The 20,812-nt window shown below is 44.3% G+C and overlaps 1 protein-coding gene across 1 annotated transcript in view; it reads left to right on the forward strand.

The window, feature by feature from the left end:
- Positions 1-20,812, forward strand: part of ANKFN1 (ankyrin repeat and fibronectin type III domain containing 1) — a 170,880-nt gene that overhangs the window by 121,414 nt on the left and 28,654 nt on the right. Inside the window, exons 10-12 of the mRNA XM_084832329.1 lie at positions 1,599-1,715; positions 6,684-6,899; positions 15,864-16,030. Of these exons, the coding sequence (XP_084688455.1) occupies positions 1,599-1,715; positions 6,684-6,899; positions 15,864-16,030 (500 nt within the window). The remainder of the gene's footprint in view (positions 1-1,598; positions 1,716-6,683; positions 6,900-15,863; positions 16,031-20,812) is intronic.

Below are 20,812 nucleotides of genomic sequence, written 5' to 3' on the forward strand. Positions count from 1 at the left end.
TCGCTGTAAAAAAGGCAAACTCCATGTTAGGCATAATTAGAAAAAGAAGTGAGAATAAAACTGCCAACATCATACTGCCCCTATACAAATCCATGGTGCAACCACACTTGGAATACTGTGCACCGTTCTGGTCACCACACCTAAAAAAAGATATTGTAGAGCTGGAAAAGGTGCAGAAAAGGGCAACTAGAATGATCAAGGGGCTGGAGCATACGAGAGAAGGTTACAACAGCTGGGATTGTTTAGCTTGGAAAAAAGGAGTATAAGGGGAAACATGATAGCAGTGTACAAAATTATGCATAGTTTGGAGAATGTGGATAGAGCGGTATTTTTCTCCCTCTCTCAAAATACTAGAACCCAGGGTCATTCCATGAAGCTGATTGGTGGGAGATTCAGGACAGATCCAAGGAAGGACTTCTCCACATAGTGCAGAGTTAAACTGTGGAATTCGCTACCACAGGATGTAGTGATGGCCACCAATTTGGATGCCTTTAAAAGGGGGTGAAGAAATTCCTGGAGGAAAAGGCTATCAGTGGCGACTAGTCTTGATGACTATGTGCTGCCTCCAGTACCAGAGGCAGTGAGCCTGTGTACACCAGTTGCTGGGAAACATGGGTGGGTGGGAGTGTGCTGTTGCATTCATGCCTTGCTTGTGGGTTCCCAGTCAACAGCTGGCTGGACACTATGCGAACAGAATGCTGGACTAGATGGACCCTTGGTCTGATCCAGCAGGGTTCTTATGTTCTTAGGAGAAAGGGCTGGAATGGAGGAGAATTTGGGAGATTTGAGGGGGACACTGGACCACAGAGGATGGTCCTGAAGCATAATGAGCTGGAGCTCTCTGTCAGGAAGGGGTGGGTGCTGCAAACACCCCTCCCAGTCTGAAGCCAAATTAACGGAAAGTGGGAACTGAGAGCATGCTTCTTTGGTTTCTTCACATATGGATCTAGCCAGCAGCAATTTCTACAATGGTTTTCTATATTTTAACAGTGGACTCCATGCTTGCATCAGCTCTACTTTCCCATAGCTGTTTCTAGAAAGAAACCTTGTCCATTCATTGTATAGAATGAAATACTATTGAAATGAAATAAAAATAAATAAATAAATAAATTGTCCTTATGAAAGAGTTCTGATTAATCCAGGATTTGTCTGAGGGACATCCCATTTTTTCTTCTAATAATAATTCTTGGGCTTGCAAGAGTACAAATGTCCTTGATGGTATTTTCTGCTTAAGTTACAACATGGAAATAGACCTGGGGTTGTTATTAGCTAAAACATCATAGTAAAAAAAGTGGAAGGAGAGAACATCAACAGCTGGCCAGACATTTGTTAAGACTTGGGGGTGCTAGATTCCCCATATTTCTTCTGGGCCTCAGTGGCTACACACTGACCATTTTTTTTACGATAGTGTACAGATGGATTGTGAGAGATACGTTCTGTTTATGGTAGTTAGATGCAGCATCTCTCTAATCATTTCTTAACTACCATCAACACACTGCCACCCACAGAAATGTGAAATAAACAACTACTTTTTTGAAAGATGAATTAATTCTCTTTCTTCCCTCCCCGCAACCCCAATTGTGCCATATCTTTTGCAGCTGTCTTGTATGTGGGATGATATCAGGTGGCTGAGGCAGAACATGTCTGTCTCCACATCCTCATCCACAGCACTTCAAGCCCGGCAGAAAATGCTCTCTGCAACAGCCCAGTTACAGGTTAGTGGCACCGCACACTTTCGGTGGCAGGTTTCAGCAAGTTCATGGCCTCAGAGGGAAGGAGCTGCCACAGCTGTCATCTGCTTTAGCACTTCCCACTGGCATGTCCTTTGGGGGAGAATGATCATCTGCTACGAAGCAAGCAGCATGGTCTGCCACCCTAGCCAGAGCTAACAGGTCATCAACAAACTGTGATGTAGGAAGAAAGAAGCCAGAGAGGAATTAAATGTGGCACAGCAAATAAAGAGCCATTTTCCCAGCACCACAGATTGAGAAAGCACATAACCCATTCACCTGCTGTTGGTGGAGATACATGCTTCACATAGGTGAAGTATGGCCAGCTGGTGATCTATGGGCTGAATATGACTCATGCCCCTCTTCCCAGCTTTTGGCCTGTGGCAGGACCTGCACAAATTAAGAGAACCCCAGAAAATTGGGAACAGTGTAGAGGCCTGTGGGGCATCCTTTCATTTTGTTCTTGGAAGACCATCCTTTAGGTGTGCTCTCCAATCTGAGAGTACACCTAGAGGATGGTCTTCCAAGAACAAAATGGCTTTCCCCCACCCCACCCCTTGATGTCATGACTGGGGAGGTGCTCTGGCCTTTAAACACCTTGACTAGAAAGAGGGTCCAATCCTAAGACTGTCTGAAGATGTTTGTCGTCGATGCCTAGGCCATGGTAGGTTAAGACAAAGCTCCTACAGAATTCAGGAACCCCAAAGGATACTCCACTACCTCTTGAGTGCTTTGAAAACAACAACAGCATAACAGGTTTTCTGCCTGATAGTGGTAACTCCTTCCATAAACAGGACCAGCTCTGGTATTGATGAAGGCAGAACAGGAAGGCATTCTTGTAGGCAAATTTGTTTCTTGCCATGGTGTAGTGGTCTGAAATCCTGGGACTCTTAAAAAAATAAGAATCAGGCTGCAGATTATGCTTAGCAGATGTTCACGGTTCCTGTTCACGTTCTTTCCCTGCATACAGCGATGACAGAGCTCACAGTTCATTCCTCTAGAATCCCTTCTGCCCTCTGCAGTCTAGTATAGGTCCTGGAATGGATTAACCTGTGACTAACCCAGGGCATTCTGAATACTGGCTTGGATCAAGGAATGGACTACAAAGGTTACATAGGGGAGAGGGCACTTGGGTCCTGAACCTGGGACCTGAGAGATGTCAGGCAAGGATTCAGCCTTCATGACTTGGATCTGGCCAAAAAAGGGAACTACGTTATTATGAAACCAACCAGACCAGCAAGGGAGACTCAGAACAACAGTAGGCCGAAGTAAAAACAAAACAAACCCCCTGCCCCTCCAGATCAGACTTGCTCGCTGGTCTGAGCAGCAAGCAGGCGTTATTGCTTTTTCTTTCTTTGGTGACAGATCATCATGTTTGCCCTGCCTCATATCTCCCTCCCCACCACCCAACCCCCATAACTTTAGTGGAGCTGGGTCTAACAGTAGTTTGCATGGAATGATAGCTCATCATTTCCACAGCATAGGGCAGAGCTATACATTACAAGATGACCCAAAGACCCAAAATTGCATTCTTGTGTGTCAAGTTCTCGCCCTCCCCTTTGGCAGCATGTAGTAAAGCTCACCCCATGGTCTGATAGCATAACCTTGCTCCTTTGCCCTGCCTCTGCCAGCAGCAGCCAAAGATGTGGAGCAGGGGGTGGGAAAACGCATAGTGTGGTTGTCTGACCCTGTTTTACAGAAGGTGAGAACTCAGCATGGCGATGCTGATTTTGGTTGATTTTGTTCTTTAGAACACGGTGTGGTTCCTCCCTGATGCTAAGTTGCTTGCAAATGTATACCCATACACGCACCCTAGACCAGCCTTCCCCAACCTGTGGCCCTCAAGATGTCTTGGACAACAACTCTCATCAGTCCCAGCCAGCATGGCCAATGGTCAGGGATGATGGCAGCTGCAATCCAATGCATCTGGAGGGCACCAAGTTGGGGAAGGCCACCCTAGACATTAAGGTGGATTATAATGCAAAATATTATATACCAAGTATGCATTCCATCATGTGAAAAACGAATGCCGCAGTGAACCTGGCTTTTAGAGTCTCATAGTCACTTGAGCATATGTGCTGAATATGCCCAGCTGCATAACAAACCTGAATTACAAGATTTCTGTTTCGGGTTGTTGCCCCTACAGCAAAAGAAACAGATTGCTAATCATGTTCATACAAACTCTGTATGCTTTTTTTTTTTTTTTAAGTCTATCTGCCTCCCTGAGCAAATCTTTACAGGCAGCAAAAGAGAAGAGGGCCCATAAGGATACAGAACACCTACTGTGTGCATTGGATGGGGATGCCTAAAGCTAAAATAGCTACTTAAAGCCACTTCTAAATGGCAGTCACTGTGCTAGCTGTTCTGGCGTGCTCCGGTTATAAACAATTTTAATAATGCTGTTCAGAAGTAAATAGAGTCTGTAGATAAAGTCAGCTCAGGGTGGCTTTATCTATCAGATGAGAATGTCATTAAGGTTAATGTACAGCCCCTTTGCTTTCATACATGTACAATGTGCCACATTGTCAATTCAGGTTTTCCTTTTAAACAACTCCCACTCCTTACTAGCTTACTGTAGATCTTTTGAAAACTTCCAAACTAAGGAGCATTTTTAAAACGCTAGGGATTTTTCTTTGAGACATCTGGGCATCTCTTCAGGAGCTGATTGCAGTGAAGTCAACATGCTGGCCCTTATAAGGCTGTGCCTTTCTGAAGGAGAAAAGCTGTGCTCAATCAGCCAAGAGTCCACCTAGTCTTGCATCCTGTTTCGCCAGCCGGATTCCTCCAGGATATTGATAGGGCCTGATCAGGCAAGAGGTTCTCCTGCACAAGCCCCATTGAAATGTAATGATGTATTGTCTTATAAAGACAGGGGTTTGATCTCACACATGGTAACTGCTGTAAGATTTGTTTATGGCAAATTACCGGGGGCCTTTTTGGCTGAGGAGCAGGATAAAAATACTTTAAATAAGTATTTAAATAAGTAAATAAATATTGAAAGCCAACAAACATCCATCTGTTCAAGAATGGCTGGGTAGTATATGGGACTATGCTTTGTGCATGACAAAGAACAAAGAGAGAAATTGGGCAACTTTGGAGATAATTGTGGGATCTTTTATAAATTTTGTAGTACCAGGCAGTTATTTACAACTTTTGTCATATTTTAAAATTCGAACACATTAACAGCAACAACAACAACAACTAAATGGGAGCTACCCAACAGCATCTCCCATTTATTTTCCCCATAGACTAATGTTGTCTTGTTTTTTTTTTTAAGGGTTTAGCCACCCACCCTTTTAGATTTCATGTGTTTTGCCAGAATGCTTTTCTATCCTGGGAATTATTCATAGTCTTGTAGTTTTCTGAAACACACACGGCTGTTGTGTATATGTTTTCCAGAGAAATGGACCATTCTTTAGTTACAAACAAGTCCAGCAAAGAGCATCTTTCAAACTTACCTGTAATTGTGACACCCTTTTCACCAAAGAAGACTGAAACTGAAATACATTACTGATGCTCAAGGAAACAGTCCCAGTAGTGCTTAAGGCCAGAGAAGGTTCCATACATGTGGTGAATTATTAAGAGGCTAACATGTGTACCAACTCTGTAAACCATTCATCCATATTCTACCCAGCCGTCCAACAGAATTTTTCCTTAGCTCCACTGATGGATACACAGAGGGGGTTTCAAATGATCTCCATATTGGATTAATTCTCCTTACTTTGAAGTAAGTGCTAAAACTCCCATTGCCATCTGTGAGAAGAGATCTAAGTCCATGGATGTGGTCCAGTTCCATTAAAACTCAATGGGAGTGTCGCCATTGATTCCGGTGTGATGTGATTTACAGCCTATTCCAGACAGGGTTGCCCCGCCCCACCCCTTTTTCATTTATGTTTGCCAGTTGACTTGCAAACATAGAGCAGAGTGAAACCTTTCCTTCCCTCTCTGCCCAGCGCCATAGGAGGAGGCACAGTTCAGTGGTAGAGCATGTGCTTTGCGTGGAGAAGGTACCATGTTCAAAGGCATCTCAGATTGCACTAGGAGTGGGAAAGAGCTATGTCTGGAATCCTGGAGAGCGGTGGCCCCCAGTCAGAGGAGACAGTGCTGGGCTCGATGGACCAGCAACTGCATCTGCAGTGTGTGTAAAGCATCACCCCAAGTACATATTTGGTGCAGTGTCGTGTCCCATAGGGTCATGATGCATATGTCCTCCTTTGTTATTGTCTCTCCAGAATCTTCTCTTCTATCTTTCCTGGTATGGGTGTGCATTCTTGAACAGATTGATGGGGCAGAAAATATTTGAGACAAGCACAACAACCGGTTTGTGATTGCAATACATATACGCATTCACCAGGAGGGATGTACTACCCAGCCACTTGTATACTGGATTTACCATCCTGTGAAAGCTGGAAAGGTTCCAAGTCAATCTTTGGAAGATTTTAAAGCCCCAGCTCTTACGCTGTCTATACTTCCAGTACACAGGCCAGCTGCTGTAGTGGCTTATTTTTTATTATTTTTTATTTTAAATTATTTATATATTGCTTCCCATTTAAAGAAAAAAACCAAAGCAAATTATAGCAAATTATAAAACAATACATCATTATAAAAGCACAACAGCATTTGGACAAGTTAATGGTTGGGGAAAGCCAGGGTAAACAAGTAGGTTTTAAATAATTGTCGACAGCACATGAACGTCGGTGCCTGATGTATCATGGGGGAGGGGTCATTCCAGAGTGGGGGTGCCACTACAGAGAAGGCCTGTTGCTGTGTTGCTGCAGGATGGGACTCTGCAGGATGTGACATGGACAGCAAGCTTATGAGAGTTCTGCTGTTCCCCACCCAGCCAGCCACCCCCGGTCTCTTGATATATGAAGATGTTATGCACCAATACTTGTGTAAATGAGCTAATAATTATATCTTTTGTTGTTTTCAATCCCCCCACCCCGCATACAGAATCTGCTGGGCACACACAACTTGGGCCGAGTCTATTATGAACCAATCAAGGATCGGCATGGCAATATTATCATAGTTACAATAAGAGAAGTGGAGACTCTCTATTCCTTCTTTAATGGCAAATGGATGCAGATCTCCAAACTACAAAGCCAGAGAAAATCCCTTTCAACTCCAGAGGAGCCAACAGCATTAGACATCCTGCTCATCACGATCCAGGTATCCCTGTTGTTCTTCACGTATGTAAAACTGGTTAAGTAACCAAACATTCCTTCCGATAAAAGCCCTCAAAGCTTTGGGGCTCCCCAAGCCATATGCAGCCTGCCAGCCACTTACAACAGCCCACAAGGAGCTTGATAAAATTCCAGCTTTGGAAGCTGACCCAAATGAAATCTTTGGAAATCTGTCCTTAGGACCTAGTTGGACGATTCTGTCTTTAAAGAAGAAACACTACGGCACACATAGGCCAGAACAGGGGTTGGAGCCAGACTAAGATAGTTGAACTTAGTTCCCTTTAAAATCAATGGGCCTTACATTAAATCATGACTAACTTGTCCCATTGATTTCAGTGGGGCCTAAGCTCAACTAATAGTGCAGATCCAGCCCCACAGCCCAAGCAAATCAGAAATCTTTGCAGAATTGACATTGCAGGAACTATAGGCAAACAAGCCAAGTCCAGAATTCCAGGTAAATTCCAGGTTAGATAGAAAAAGACCCGGCTCAACAGGAGGAGCAAACAGGGAAGCAAGCAGGTCAGATAAATCAGTTCAACTAGTTGTGGGGAATGCGTGGTCCTCCAGATGTTGTTGGACTGCAACTCCCATCAGCCCTTGCCAACTTGGCCAGTGGTGAGCTGCAGCCCAGCAACATCTGGAAGGCCATATGCCCCATCCCTGAGTTAGACAGGCAGCAAGAGGGGGATTCCAGGTGAGCCCAGATAAACAACAGAAGCCTGAAAACCAGTAGCTGGTCAAGAAGGCTTTGGCATTTCAACAATCAAGGTCGACCAAAGGGTTTGATCCTGGCCTATCATGGTCTTCTGTCCCTTTCTTCTTCAGCTCCTGCTTATTTAGCATGAAATGCTGAACTGGAAGTGCAGGAAAACCTCATATGCAGGCAAGCCCTGGCACCAGAAACCAGGGGTGGATGGATGGATCTGTCAATCTCAGCCTCATTTTTTTTTTTAGGTCAAGCTTGTTCTGTCCTGCTTCGACATGAGATTGCATTTGTTTCCCAAAAACATCTGTATGGAAATTCGTATGCATGATTGTAATGTATGCATTTTTAAACCTACACATTTTTGGACACATGCACCGATTGGTTAAAGCATGTTTGTGAACATTTTGGAAAGTTACCCTTTTTTCTTTGCACATTTTTTCAAATGTGTGCACATTGTCAAATATGGTTTTATTTTATTTTTGCAAAACGCACTGCTAACCTGGAAATGTACAGATTTTTGACTTCAAATTGTGTTTAGGTCCGAGAGATGCAAGTTGGGTAAATTGATTATATACATAAAGATAGAAAGACTAACAACAGAGTATTCAAAAATATATTTAAGCTAAATGTTTCGGCTTCTGCCCTCATCAGTAGCTGTGCTGATAAATTGATATCAGGAGCAGAGATGCAAGTTCTGTAGGAGAAAAAAAAAAGAGGTATGAGTGGCATAATGCCTACAAATTGTCCCCCAGATTAAGCCATCAGGACTAAGAGTTCTCAGTGTGTGTGTGTGTGTGTGTGTGTGTGTGTGTGTAGCAAATTTCTCACACATCCATACCAGAAACCAGAATAACTCCCTGGTTTAAGCTGAATCCTGCTTCTATATTACTCCTACCCAGTGATTCTATATTAACTACTGCAAACCTTTATCTCACCAAGCCATTTAACTCCAAAATGGCTCCAGAGAAGTCAGTTGAACTAATCAGAAGTGGTGAAAATCAACAGTTAATAATACCCTCTCCCATTCCCGTAACTTTCATTTAAAAGCTACATGAATGGAAATATTGCATGCTAGACTAGGCTAGAATTGTGGCATTAAAAATGTATTACAGGTATGAAAAAAACCTACGGTGGGGGAGAACGGAGCATGGTTTTATAGACGGAAACCTCAAATAAAGGTCTGATCAAGTTTCTGCCACATCCCTAGTGGAAAAAAGTTCCCCTAATGGTTTGTGCATTCCTATCAAATGTCCAGCCTTTCTTGGATTACTCATTGAATCATCAAATGGGTACCTTGTTCATGAAATGCTTGTGACAATGAAGATCGAATTGCACTGCTTGGAGCCAGGCATAGCAATGGTAGATGGTTCCAGTGGTGAAGGCATGGGGCCAGGTTCCTTAATCCTCACCCTTTGCAGTGGCACACGTAACTCAGGATGGCAGTCGGTTTCATTTATTAGGGTAATCTTTAAAGAATGCGCTCTGTGTGTGTGTGTGTGTGTGTGTGTGTGTTGCAGTTACAGGGAGAGATAGATAGATGAGAGATAGATAGATCCCTGTAATTGCTTTCTTTATACTGCTTCATAGATGTTAGTTAAATAAAGACTGTGCCAGTCCTCTTGGAGAGCTCTTTCTGATCATAAAGATCCTTGTGTTGGCAAATGGAAAGTGGCTCACATTAGATGACTAATTTTATTCTGGCAGTAAAGTTCTGCAGCCAATTGGGCAGGTGCACCCAGGACTTTCCCTGACATCAGTAGACATGGACCAATTGCCTTAAGGAGTGAACTGCATTGTTTATTCAAGCACAACACTTTATTCCTTGGAAAATTCCTGAGGTGTGCTGAGCACTCCACCCTCAGCTTTTTGAGGATAGGGATACTGGGCCCTTGAGAATACCTGTGGCAGGGATGGGAGGGAACTATATGCATGCTTTTGTAAAAGCCTTTCTTTTACCTCCCAGGTGGAATGGTCAGTTGTCCATTATTCAGTAGTCATGCATCTCATTCCAGAACATTTTAGTTCTCGATTGATACCTGATGCAGCTCACTGTTGACACTTCCAAGCCAATACCACTGGGTGGCATCAAAGGCCCATGCACTAACTTGGCTGCCACCTCCTGGCATCATTCCTGAGTGGCATCAGAAGAAAGGTCCATGCACTAACTTGGCTGACACCTCCTGACACCACCACTGAGTGGCCTTAGAGAAGAAGCCCATGCATTAACTTGGCTGGCACCTCATAGCAGCCAAGCACAGAGGGAGGACCCAGTTTGCACACTGCAGGCATTTCAGTCTTGCACCTACACAGAAGCCTCTAGTAGCCTACAAAAGCCAATAGATTTGAGCATATCTTCAGAGATTTGAAATGTATATTGTGTTTTGCCTGGCAGTAAATCTAAAGTATTATCTGATCTATTCCTATATCTACGGAGCCATTTATGCATGATTTCAGATCATTTGGGTGGAATTGCGGGGGCAAGTAATACATAGGAGCAGTTTTAATTCTCAAATTAGAAAAGGATGCAAACTGCACAGCATAGGACATCCAACAAGGCAAGTGAACAAAACTTAATTAAGCATAAATAGTCCCACTTCCAAAATTAGAGTATGGTTCACCACCAGTTTGTGAGGGCACCAGCTGTGGTGGGACAATGTTTCTGCATTTCACTTCAGGTGCCAACATGTCTAAAGACTGCCCTCTAGACCTGCTCTAGGGATGCAGGCTCACAATGCCTTTTAATGCAAGACTAATTTGAACTTAATCTTGCCCTCTTCTCTGCTCCATACCTGACCACTCATTTTTGAAATATCCATATGCTACATAGAGATGTGTGAAAAGTAGGGATGGATGAATCTGTCAATTTCAATTTCCCTCCGTTTCTTATTTTTCCAGTCTTATGTTTGGTTTGTCTCGAACTCTGAGAATTTCTCCAGTCTTAACTTTGGTTCATTGAGAATGTCTTTTTTTTTTTTTTAGTTTCCATGAAAATTCATAAGCATTTTTATGTAAATGTCTCCTAATACACTCATTTTTGCCTATTATATACATTTTTGCAAGCAGTTTCCCTACTAGGATGCACTTTTAACAATATTTCCTCTTATATACACATTTTTGTATGTAGTTCTTGATTGCAGATCTGCATTGCAAAATTTGGAGAAGTACAAATTTGAAAGGATAACTGAGTTTTGGTTCGCATACTGTCTCAAAAGTGTGGAATTAGGTAAATTTGCATAAAAATGCAAACTGAACCAGTTTCTCCCCCATCCCTTGTGAAAAGCCTCTGAGAAATTTTGCAGGTCTTTACCGAAGCTATTTTTTCTTTTCTTTTCACTTCCATCAAAAGTTCAGCTTGATTGTTGTTGTTGTTGTTTAGTCGTGTCCGACTCTTCGTGACCCCATGGACCATAGCACGCCAGGCCTTCCTGTCCTGCGCTCTCTCCCGGAGCGTGCTCAAGTTCATATTCATTGCATCCGTGATGCTATCTAGCCATCTCATCCTCTGCCGTCCCCTTCTCCTTTTGCCTTCAGTCTTTCCCAGCATCAGGGTCTTTTCCAGGGAGTTTTCTCTTCGCATTAGGTGGCCAAAATATCGGAGCTTCAGCTTCATTATCTGTCCTTCCAATGAGCACTCAGGGTTGATTTCCTTTAGGATGGACTGATTTGACCTCCTTGCAGTCCAGGGGACTCGTAAGAGTCTTCTCCAGCACCACAGTTCGAAAGCATCAATTCTTCGGCGCTCAGCCTTCCTTATAGTCCAGCTCTCACAGCCATACATTACTACTGGGAAAACCATAGCTTTGATTAGACGGACCTTTGTCGGCAAGGTGATGTCTCTGCTTCTGACTATGCTGTCTAGGTTGGCCATAGCTTTCCTCCCAAGGAGCAAGCGTCTTTTAATTTCATGGCTACAGTCACCGTCTGTGGTGATCTTGGAGCCCAAGAAAGTAAAATCTGTCACTGCTTCCATTTCTTCCCCTTCTATATGCCAGGAAGTGATGGAGCCAGATGCCATGATCTGAGTTTTTTTAATGTTGAGTTTCAAACCAGCTTTTGCACTCTCCTCTTTCACCCTCAACAAGAGGCTCTTTAGATCCTCTTCGCTTTCTGCCATTAGGGTGGTATCGTCTGCATATCGGAGGTTGTTGATAATTCTCCCAGCAATCTTAATTCCGACCTCTGATTCATCCAACCCGGCATTTCTCATGATGTACTCTGCATATAAGTTAAATAAGCAGAGTGACAATATGCAGCCTTGTCGTACTCCTTTCCCAATTTGGAACCAATCGGTTGTTCCATGTCTGGTTCTTACTGTTGCTTCTTGACCGTTGTACAGGTTTCTCAGGAGACAGGTAAGGTGGTCTGGTACTCCCATCACTTTCAGAATTTGCCACAGTTTGTTGTGATCCACACAATCAAAGGCTTTAGCGTAGTCAATGAAGCAGAAATATATGTTTTTCTGGAATTCTCTTGCTTTCTCCATGATGCAGCGAATGTTGGTGATTTGATCTCTAGTTCCTCTGCCTCTTCGAAACCCAGCTTGTACTTCCGGTAGTTCTCGGTTCGCATACTGCTGAAGCCTAGCTTGTAGGATTTTGAGCATCACCTTGCTGGCATGTGAAATGAGCGCAATTGTGCGGTAGTTTGAACACTCTTTGGCGTTGCCCTTCTTTGGAATTGGAATGTAAACTGACCTTTTCCAGTCTTGTGGCCACTGTTGAGTGTTCCAGATTTGTTGGCATATTGAATGCAGCACTTTAACAGCATCATCTTTTAGGATTTTAAATAGCTCGGCTGGAATACTGTCATCTCCGCTAGCTTTGTTGTTACTAATGCTTCCTAAGGCCCACTTGACTTCACTCTCTAGGATGTCTGGCTCAAGTTCAGTGACCGCACTATCATGGCTATCAGGGACATTCAGATCTTTCCTGTATAGTTCTTCTGTGTATTCTTGCCACCTCTTCTTAATCTCATCTGCTTCTGTTAGGTCCCTGTCTTCTTTGTCCTTTATCATGCCCGTCTTTGCACAAAACGTTCCCTTGAGATCTCCAATTTTCTTAAAGAGATCTCTAGTCTTTCCCATTCTGTTGTTTTCCTCGATTTCTTTGCATTGTTCATTTAAGAAGGCCTTCTTGTCTCTCCTTGCTATTCTCTGGAACTCTGCATTCAGTTGGGTATATCTTCCCCTTTCTCCCTTGCTTTTCGCTTCCCTTCTTTCGTGAGCTACTTGTAAAGCCTCATCAGACAGCCACTTTGCTTTCTTGCATTTCTTTTTCTTTGGGATGGATTGAGTTGCTGCCTCCTGAACAATGTTACGGACCTCCGTCCATAGTTCCTCAGGCACTCTGTCTATCAGGTCTAATCCCTGAAATCTATTCCTCACCTCCACTGTATATTCATCAGGGATATGATTTAGGTCATACCTGAACGGTTTAGTGGTTTTCCCGACGTTCTTCAATTTAAGCCGAAATTTTGCAAGAAGCAGCTCATGACCTGAGCCACAGTCAGCTCCAGGTCTTGTTTTTACTGACTGTATGGAGCTTCTCCATCTTTGGCTGCAAAGGACATAATCAATCTGATTTCGATATTGACCATCTGGTGACGTCCATGTGTAGAGTCGCCTCTTGTGCTGTTGGAAAAGAGTGTTTGCTATGATCAGCATGTTCTCTTGGCAAAACTCTATTAGCTTTTGTCCTGCTTCATTTTGTACACCAAGGCCATGCCTGCCTGTTATCCCGGTGATTTCTTGACTTCCTACTTTAGCATTCCAATCCCCTATGATGAAGAGGACATCTTTTTTTGGTGTTAGTTCTAGAAGGTGTTGTAGGTCTTCATAGAACCGATCAACCTAAGCTTCTTCGGCCTCAGTGGTTGGGGCATAGACTTGAATTACTGTGATGTTGAATGGTTTGCCTTGGATTCATACTGAGATCATTCTATCATTTTTAAGATTGTACCCCAGTACTGCTTTTCCCACCCTTTTGTTGACTATGAGTGCTACTCCATTTCTTCTAAGGGATTCTTGCCCACAATAGTAGATATGATGGTCACCTGAATTAAATTCGCCCATGCCTGTCCATTTTAGTTCGCTGATTCCCAAGATGTCGATGTTCAATCTTGCCATCTCATGTTTGACCACCTCCAGCTTACCTTGATTCATTGATCTGACATTCCAGGTTCCTAAACAATATTGTTCTTTACAGCATCGGATTTTCTTTTCACCACCAGACACATCCACAGCTGAGTGTCCTTTCGGGTTTGGCCCAGCCACTTCACTCTTTCTGGCGCTACTTGGAAATACCCTCTGCTCTTCCCCAGTAGCATATTGGACACCTTCCGACCTGAGGGGCTCATCTTCCGGCGTCATCTCTTTTAGCCTTGTGCTACATTCCATGGGGTTTTCTTGGCAAGAATACTGGAGTGGGTTGCCATTTCCTTCTGCAGTGGACCACATTTTGTCAGAACTCTCTGCCATGACCTGTCCGTCTTGGGTGGCCCTGCACGGCATAGCTTATGGCTTCACTGAGTTACGCAAGCCCCTTCGCCACAACAAGGCAGTGATCCATGAAGGGGTCAGCTTGATTAGGACCCTCAAAATTTGCCTCAAAATGTTGCCTGGGACAAACTTGACTGGCAACTTAGGGATGTGTAAAACTGCCCCTTCTCCCCGCCCCACCCCACCCCTGTGGAATTCTGCTAATGTCATCTTGCTGTCAGAACTGTGTCACGAAAAGACATCAAGTGGGAGCCAGTATCATTAGCCAAACTAAATCCCACCCTGAACAGGAAGCCTTTGTAGTCCTTCCTGCTGAAGCAAGCCAATGGCTAGCCTGGGTGGGCGGAGTTACTCCAGTCCCTGGCTAGACAGAAGCTTTCATGCATAGACCTGGTGGCTTACCATACAGAGCAGCTATGCACAGGATCACGGGTTCCTAGTTCTCCCCCTCACATCTCCTGACACCTTTGAACTCTTTGTGATTCACTTGAAATTCCTTGGCTGGTTCTCCTGAGGAGAACCTGCCAAATTCACTTTTTTAAAAAAGTTCAGATTAGACAGAATGTTGTAACAACTGTACTGCAACTCTAACAATTCTAACTCTAGTTCTTGCAGATGTTAACAGTAAGAAAGACATGTGAAACCCAAAGAAATTGCTCTCATTTATCAAAGTTATGTTAACTTCTCTTCATTCCTGCAGGTATTTTACCTCAGCAGAACTCTCCAAATTCATCTCGAAATTTCGCTTTAGGTGTATTTTGGTGACAATTCTCAGTTTCTCCTATTTCTCTCCTCATCCTCAGCAAATACTGGGAGGCTATGTTATGTGCTTGAGAAAAAGAGAGCATTAGTAGACAATGAGTTTCTGACCTCAGCAACTGAGTTAATTGGACGCAACTGTGGGACTGCCACTACTGGCTTTCAAACTAATGCTAACGCAATCTGTGTGGGAGGGAGAGCAATTAGTGTTGATTCTTCCAAGTATTAATTACAATGCTTTCTTCACTCATTTAGAGCTAGGCACTTAACTCTACAGGACAAGGAACATTTCCAGTTCTAAATACAGGGCTCAACGCTGATAAGAAGCTCACTGTGAATACATGGGCAGATTCCTTCTGCTGTTGCAACTGAGGTTCCTTCATATCATCGCAAGATAAACACTCTGTGCAGACATTCATATGAGTCTACAGGTGAACATGCGGGGGGGGGGGCAGAATCAGGATTGTGCCTGCTGGCCCCATCCCCCATTAATTCAAAGCACCATTTGCACAGTCATCTATGTACATGCCCCCCTATGCGCAGCCTGCACCCTCCGTGTTTCAGGGCACAGATAACATGTAGGGAGGCCATGTGCATTCGGATTTGCATAGACTCCAGTGCAAATTAAACACAATGAAGAAATTGGAGGTGGGGCCAGTAGGCGTGAACATTGATGCAAATCTTATCTATACTGGTTCCATCAAAACTTAACCTATGTGAGTCTTCTGGTTTGATTTCAAGAGGCCTTCCCTCTATGGAGTTGTTGCAGGTGTTTCGGTTTTTTGGTTTTTTGAACACATGTATCTGTGGTTTGTTAAGCAGAGCCAATGATTCTGAAGAAAAGGTGGGACCCAGGAGGCAAAAAATAAGATCAAATTTTTAAAAATCTCTAATATTATCAACTGCTCTCTGATCCCAGATTTTCCTTTTACAGGGAAGCAAATCCAAGACTTTCCAGCTTAACATTTTCTCTCATTCTTTTCCAACAGGATACACTTTCCTATCACAGAAGGAGCCAACAACGGCTGGCTCCTGGCCTCTATTTGGGCTACCTGAAACTCTGCAGCTCAGTGGATCAGATCAAAGTTCTTGTATTGCAAAAGCTACCCAACATTCTGTGTCATGTTAAAATCCGAGACAACAGCAATGTGTCCAAGTAAGTGGAGCATTTTTCCCCCTTGGTGTTTAGTTAGCACTTTGCGGGCTGCAGTCCTATACACAGTTACTTGGAAGTCAGTCCCATCGAACTCAATAGAGCCTCCTTCTGAGTAGACATGTATAGAGTCGCACTGTTAAATTGCTAACTGCTTTAAAATCTGCACTGTGCTATGCCCTCCTTACAACGTGATAGATTGTTATTATTCCCATTTCACACATGAGAAACTGAAGCTGAGACATGGTAGCTGACCCAGTGCCAAACACAGGATCCATAGCAAAATTTGAACTCAGCATTCCTAGCTCCAAATCTAACTTTCTATCTACAGGACCGTACTGGTTCATTGAACTTCACTGTAAATGCTAACAAGTCTGAAGTGACTGTTCAGATTTCGTTCTATAAAGCAATGAATTGGTTAATTTATTACATTCATATCCTCCTACCCATGCTCTCCGAGTGGTATAGCAGGGATTCCCAGCTGGTCCCTCATCCCCATACTGGCCGGGCCCAGATCTGTTTAGTTTCCTAAGCTGAATTACAGAACATACATCCAAACCATTATTCCCGCCTCTTCCATGCCTCCACAATCAAATGGCAACAGCTTCGAGCCTTCTGACTGATTTATGGCATCCCATTTGACCCTGCACCTTGACATCATTTAGAGTTTGTGAAGTACTTGAATAACACAGTCATAATCAGTGGTGCAGTTTGGTAATTTTAGACTCAGGACTTACCCCTCTTGAGATGGTCATGTGTATTACTTCACTTCCTTCAACATGTGGTCAGCCAGCCCTGCTGCATTTGGGCCTTCCTTCTCATTCTGCTGAGTGGGGCTTTGGAATTCTGCCGCGAAGTCCTGCCCTGATGGCTCTGCTGGTAATAATGGAAGCTGTATTACGAAAATTGGCTACATACAGTGTACAGGGCGGGGTATACTAATAGATAGGCCAGCACATCACAAAAAGTCACTCTTTGGCAGAGATGTTGTGAGATTATTGGAGATGGACTGCAAGCTATAACGATCATGATGCTAGGCACGGGTCTCACCCAGTGAGGCTGGCATCTCCAATATCATGGGGTGATGAATCCCCTTTGGGCTTCAGTCAGAACCAGTCAGAACTCTGAAGGAGCTATCCAAGATACTGAACCCTAGGTTCAGCACCTAGGGTAGCTCCTTTAGATTTCTGACTAAAATCCAGAGCGGATTTACCACCCCATTGCATCAGAGCCATCAGCCTCCACTGGTCTCATCTGAGGAGAATTTTATTCATCATGATTTATTATTTATTTTCAAACATTGTTTGACTGCCTTACCACACCATTGGCCACTCAAGGCAGCTCACAAACAGTAAGAGCAATCCTCAAATACCTTAAACAATACATTGAATAATTTTTAAAAATCAAATGCTGGTAGTCTGAATAAAACCATTTTCACACTATGTTTGCAAGAGTATAAGGACAGGCATAGTTCCAGAGCTGAGGTGTCATAACAGGTTTCCCTGCATGGAAATGCTTTCTGTGTAGCAACAAGCCAAAATGGGCATGAACGTCCCAGAGAGAAAAACAGCAGTGTATGATGCTACATGCCATGGGGCTAGCGTATTTTGGCTTTGGTTTTTCACCTTTGCTAGGGAGGAACTGCTCACAGCCCCAGAATAAAGAGGTTGTTGTTGTTCAGTCGTTAAGTCGTGTCCGACTCTTCGTGACCCCATGGACCATAGCACGCCAGACCTTCCTGTCCTCCGCTCTCTCCCGGAGCGTGCTCAAGTTCATATTCATTGCATCGGTGATGCTATCTAGCCATCTCATCCTCTGCTGTCCCCTTCTCCTTTTGCCTTCAATATTTCCCAGCATCAAGGTCTTTTCCAGAGAGTTTTCTCTTCGCATTAGGTGGCCAAAATATTTGAGCTTCAGCTTCAGTATCTGTCCTTCCAATGAGCAGTCAGGGCTGATTTCCTTTAGGATGGACTGATTTGACCTCCTTGCAGTCCAGGGGACTCGTAAGAATCTTCTCCAGCACCACAGTTCGAAGGCATCAATTATTCAGCGCTCAGCCTTCCTTATAGTCCAGCTCTCACAGCCATACATTGCTACTGGGAAAACCATAGCTTTGATTATACGAATCTTTGTCAGCAAGGTGATGTCTCTGCTTCTTACTATGCTGTCTAGGTTTGCCATAGCTTTCCTCCCAAGGAGCAAGCATCTTTTAATTTCATGGCTACAGTCACCGTCTGCAGTGATCTTGGAGCCCAAGAAAATACAATCTGTCACTCCTTCCATTTCTTCCCCTTCTATATGCCAGGAAGTGATGGGGCCAGATGCCATGATCTGAGTTTTTTTAATGCTGAGTTTCAAACCAGCATTTGCACTCTCCGCTTTCACCCTCAACAAGAGGCTCTTGAGATCCTCTTCACTTTCTGCCATTAGGGTGGTATCGTCTGCGTATCTGAGGTTGTTGATAATTCTCCCGGCAATCTTAATTCCGACCTGTGATTCATCCAACCCGGCGTTTCTCATGATGTACTCTGCATATAAATTAAATAAGCAGGGCGACAATATGCAGCCTTGTCGTACTCCTTTCCCAATTTGGAACCAATCGGTTGTTCCATGTCCGGTTCTTACTGTTGCTTCTTGTCCCTCGTACAGGTTTCTCAGGAGACAGGTAAGGTGGTCTGGTACTCCCATCTCTTTAAGCATTTGCCACAGTTTGTTGTGATCCACACACTCAAAGGCTTTAGTCTATTTCAATGAAGCAGAAATAGACGTTTTTCTGGAATTCTCTTGCTTTCTCCATGATCCAGCGAATGTTGGCGATTTGATCTCTAGTTCCTCTGCCTCTTCGAAACCCAGCTTGTACGTCCGGTAGTTCTCAGTTCACATGCTGCTGAAGCCTAGCTTGTAGGATTTTGAGCACAAATGCATTAATTCCACCAATGGATCTGCAGTGGCATGAAATCGACAGCTCGGCTCTAATCCCCAACGCACACGCTCAGTGCAGGAAACGATTTGGGCTGCATAGGCAAGCCTGAGCCTATTGCCTACTGAAGTAGCAATAGTGACCCCACCCTTGCTCAGTGACAGGAAGTGACTCCCTGATCCTCCTGGCTCCTGGAGTGTCCTGAGTTGTCCTGTGCTTATCACCCTGCTCCACCCCTCTAACATTGAGTTGGTCTGTCCTGTTCCCCACTCCTGGGCCCGCTGGTCTTGGAAGGTTGAACCAAGGCAGCCCCTTTCACCATCTGAGGCCTCAGGATACTTCCCAAGATCTCTTATTCCAAAGAATCCCTTATTCCCAAGATCTCTTATTCCTTCTCAAGATCTCTTATTCCTATCCCATCCTTTACCTGCACTATCTCTGCCAGTTGTGACCTATTTAGGTTCATATCACCCTGACATATACAACTCAACCCCCTTTATGCGGTATTAAGTTGGCAAAGAAACAAGCAAACAACCCTGTATCTCACAGCCCATGAGGGCCAGTGGTGGCACTCAAACTTGCCACCATCTTGAAACCAGCTAGACTGGGGGGGCAGGGAGAGGACTTCAGGCCCAGGGGCCAAGTCCAGCCCTCCTGGGGTCCTAATCCCAGATGGCCACACCCCTTTCTCCAACTGCCAATTGTTTGGCAGTTTCCTGGCTTTTGTGAGGCTTCCCCTGCCCCCATTCTAAAAGGTCGCAATTCTTCTCCTGTGGCTTAGTTACTGGCAGTGAGAGCTTTAAGCTACAACATGGTGGTATTTTTGGTATTCTGGTCCCTTTTTCATCTGTCCCTGCCCCTTTGCCTTTGGCCCTAACAACCCCTGGAATGTGGTGCCTGAGAGCTTCTCCAAAATCAAATTCAGCCCTTGGGCTGTAAGAGGTTCCCCAACCCTGAGTTTTTCCCTCACTGTGATCAGGGGGTGGGTGGGTGCCAGGCAAAGCCACAAATATGGCTAGAGGGAACATGCTGCACTCCCAACAACCAGTGTCCCCTCCCACTATTTATTCATTTCATTTCATTTCCATACCGCCAAACAGCCAAAGCTCTCTGGGCGGTTCACAAGAATTAAAACCACAAAGTGCAGCATAAAACAGTATAAAAGATGAAAGCTTAAAACCACAATATAACAGTACAACCAGAATAAAGCCTAGCAGCAATGCAGAGATTCAAAATACAGATTTGAAACACCAGAGTTAGAAGACTAGGAAGCTAAAATGCTACAATACTGGGAGAATAAAAAAGTCTTCACCTGGCACTGGAAGGAGTACAACATAGGTGCCAGGTGAACCTCTCTAGGGAGCTCATCCCACAGCCAGGGTGCCACAGCAGAAAAGGCCGTCTTCCTGGTAGCCACCTTTGGCAGGGGCTCATGGAGAAGGACCCCTGAAGATGATCTTAGGATCCCGGCAGGTACATATGGGAGGAGGCAATTCTTCAGATAACCTGGCCCCAAGCTGTTTAGGGCTTTGAATGTTAACACCAGCATTTTGAATCGGAAATTCAGAAAGGGACCGGCAGCCAGTGCAGCTGGAAAAGTACTGGCGTAATGTGGGCCAGTCCCTAATTCAGTCTACCTGAGGCCAGCATGGCCCTGCCTCCCACACCCATCACTAAGGGCAGGACCAGTAAGCTACATGTTGCCAAGTCATCCCCTTGCCAACTCACTTCTCCATACAATCGTGGGCAAGGCCGCCCCACACACAAGCAGGGGGAGTGGGTCAGAGCAAAAACGTGCCTAGCAAAAGCCAAGCCGTTTTTATTGGCTACATTCAGTGCTCAAAATGCCTGATGAGAAAATTGAG

The sequence above is a fragment of the Heloderma suspectum genome, chromosome 2 (assembly GCF_057233095.1).
Source record: "Heloderma suspectum isolate Gila_16-S chromosome 2, 16-S_ref, whole genome shotgun sequence".
Classification (NCBI taxonomy): Eukaryota; Metazoa; Chordata; class Lepidosauria; order Squamata; family Helodermatidae; genus Heloderma; species Heloderma suspectum.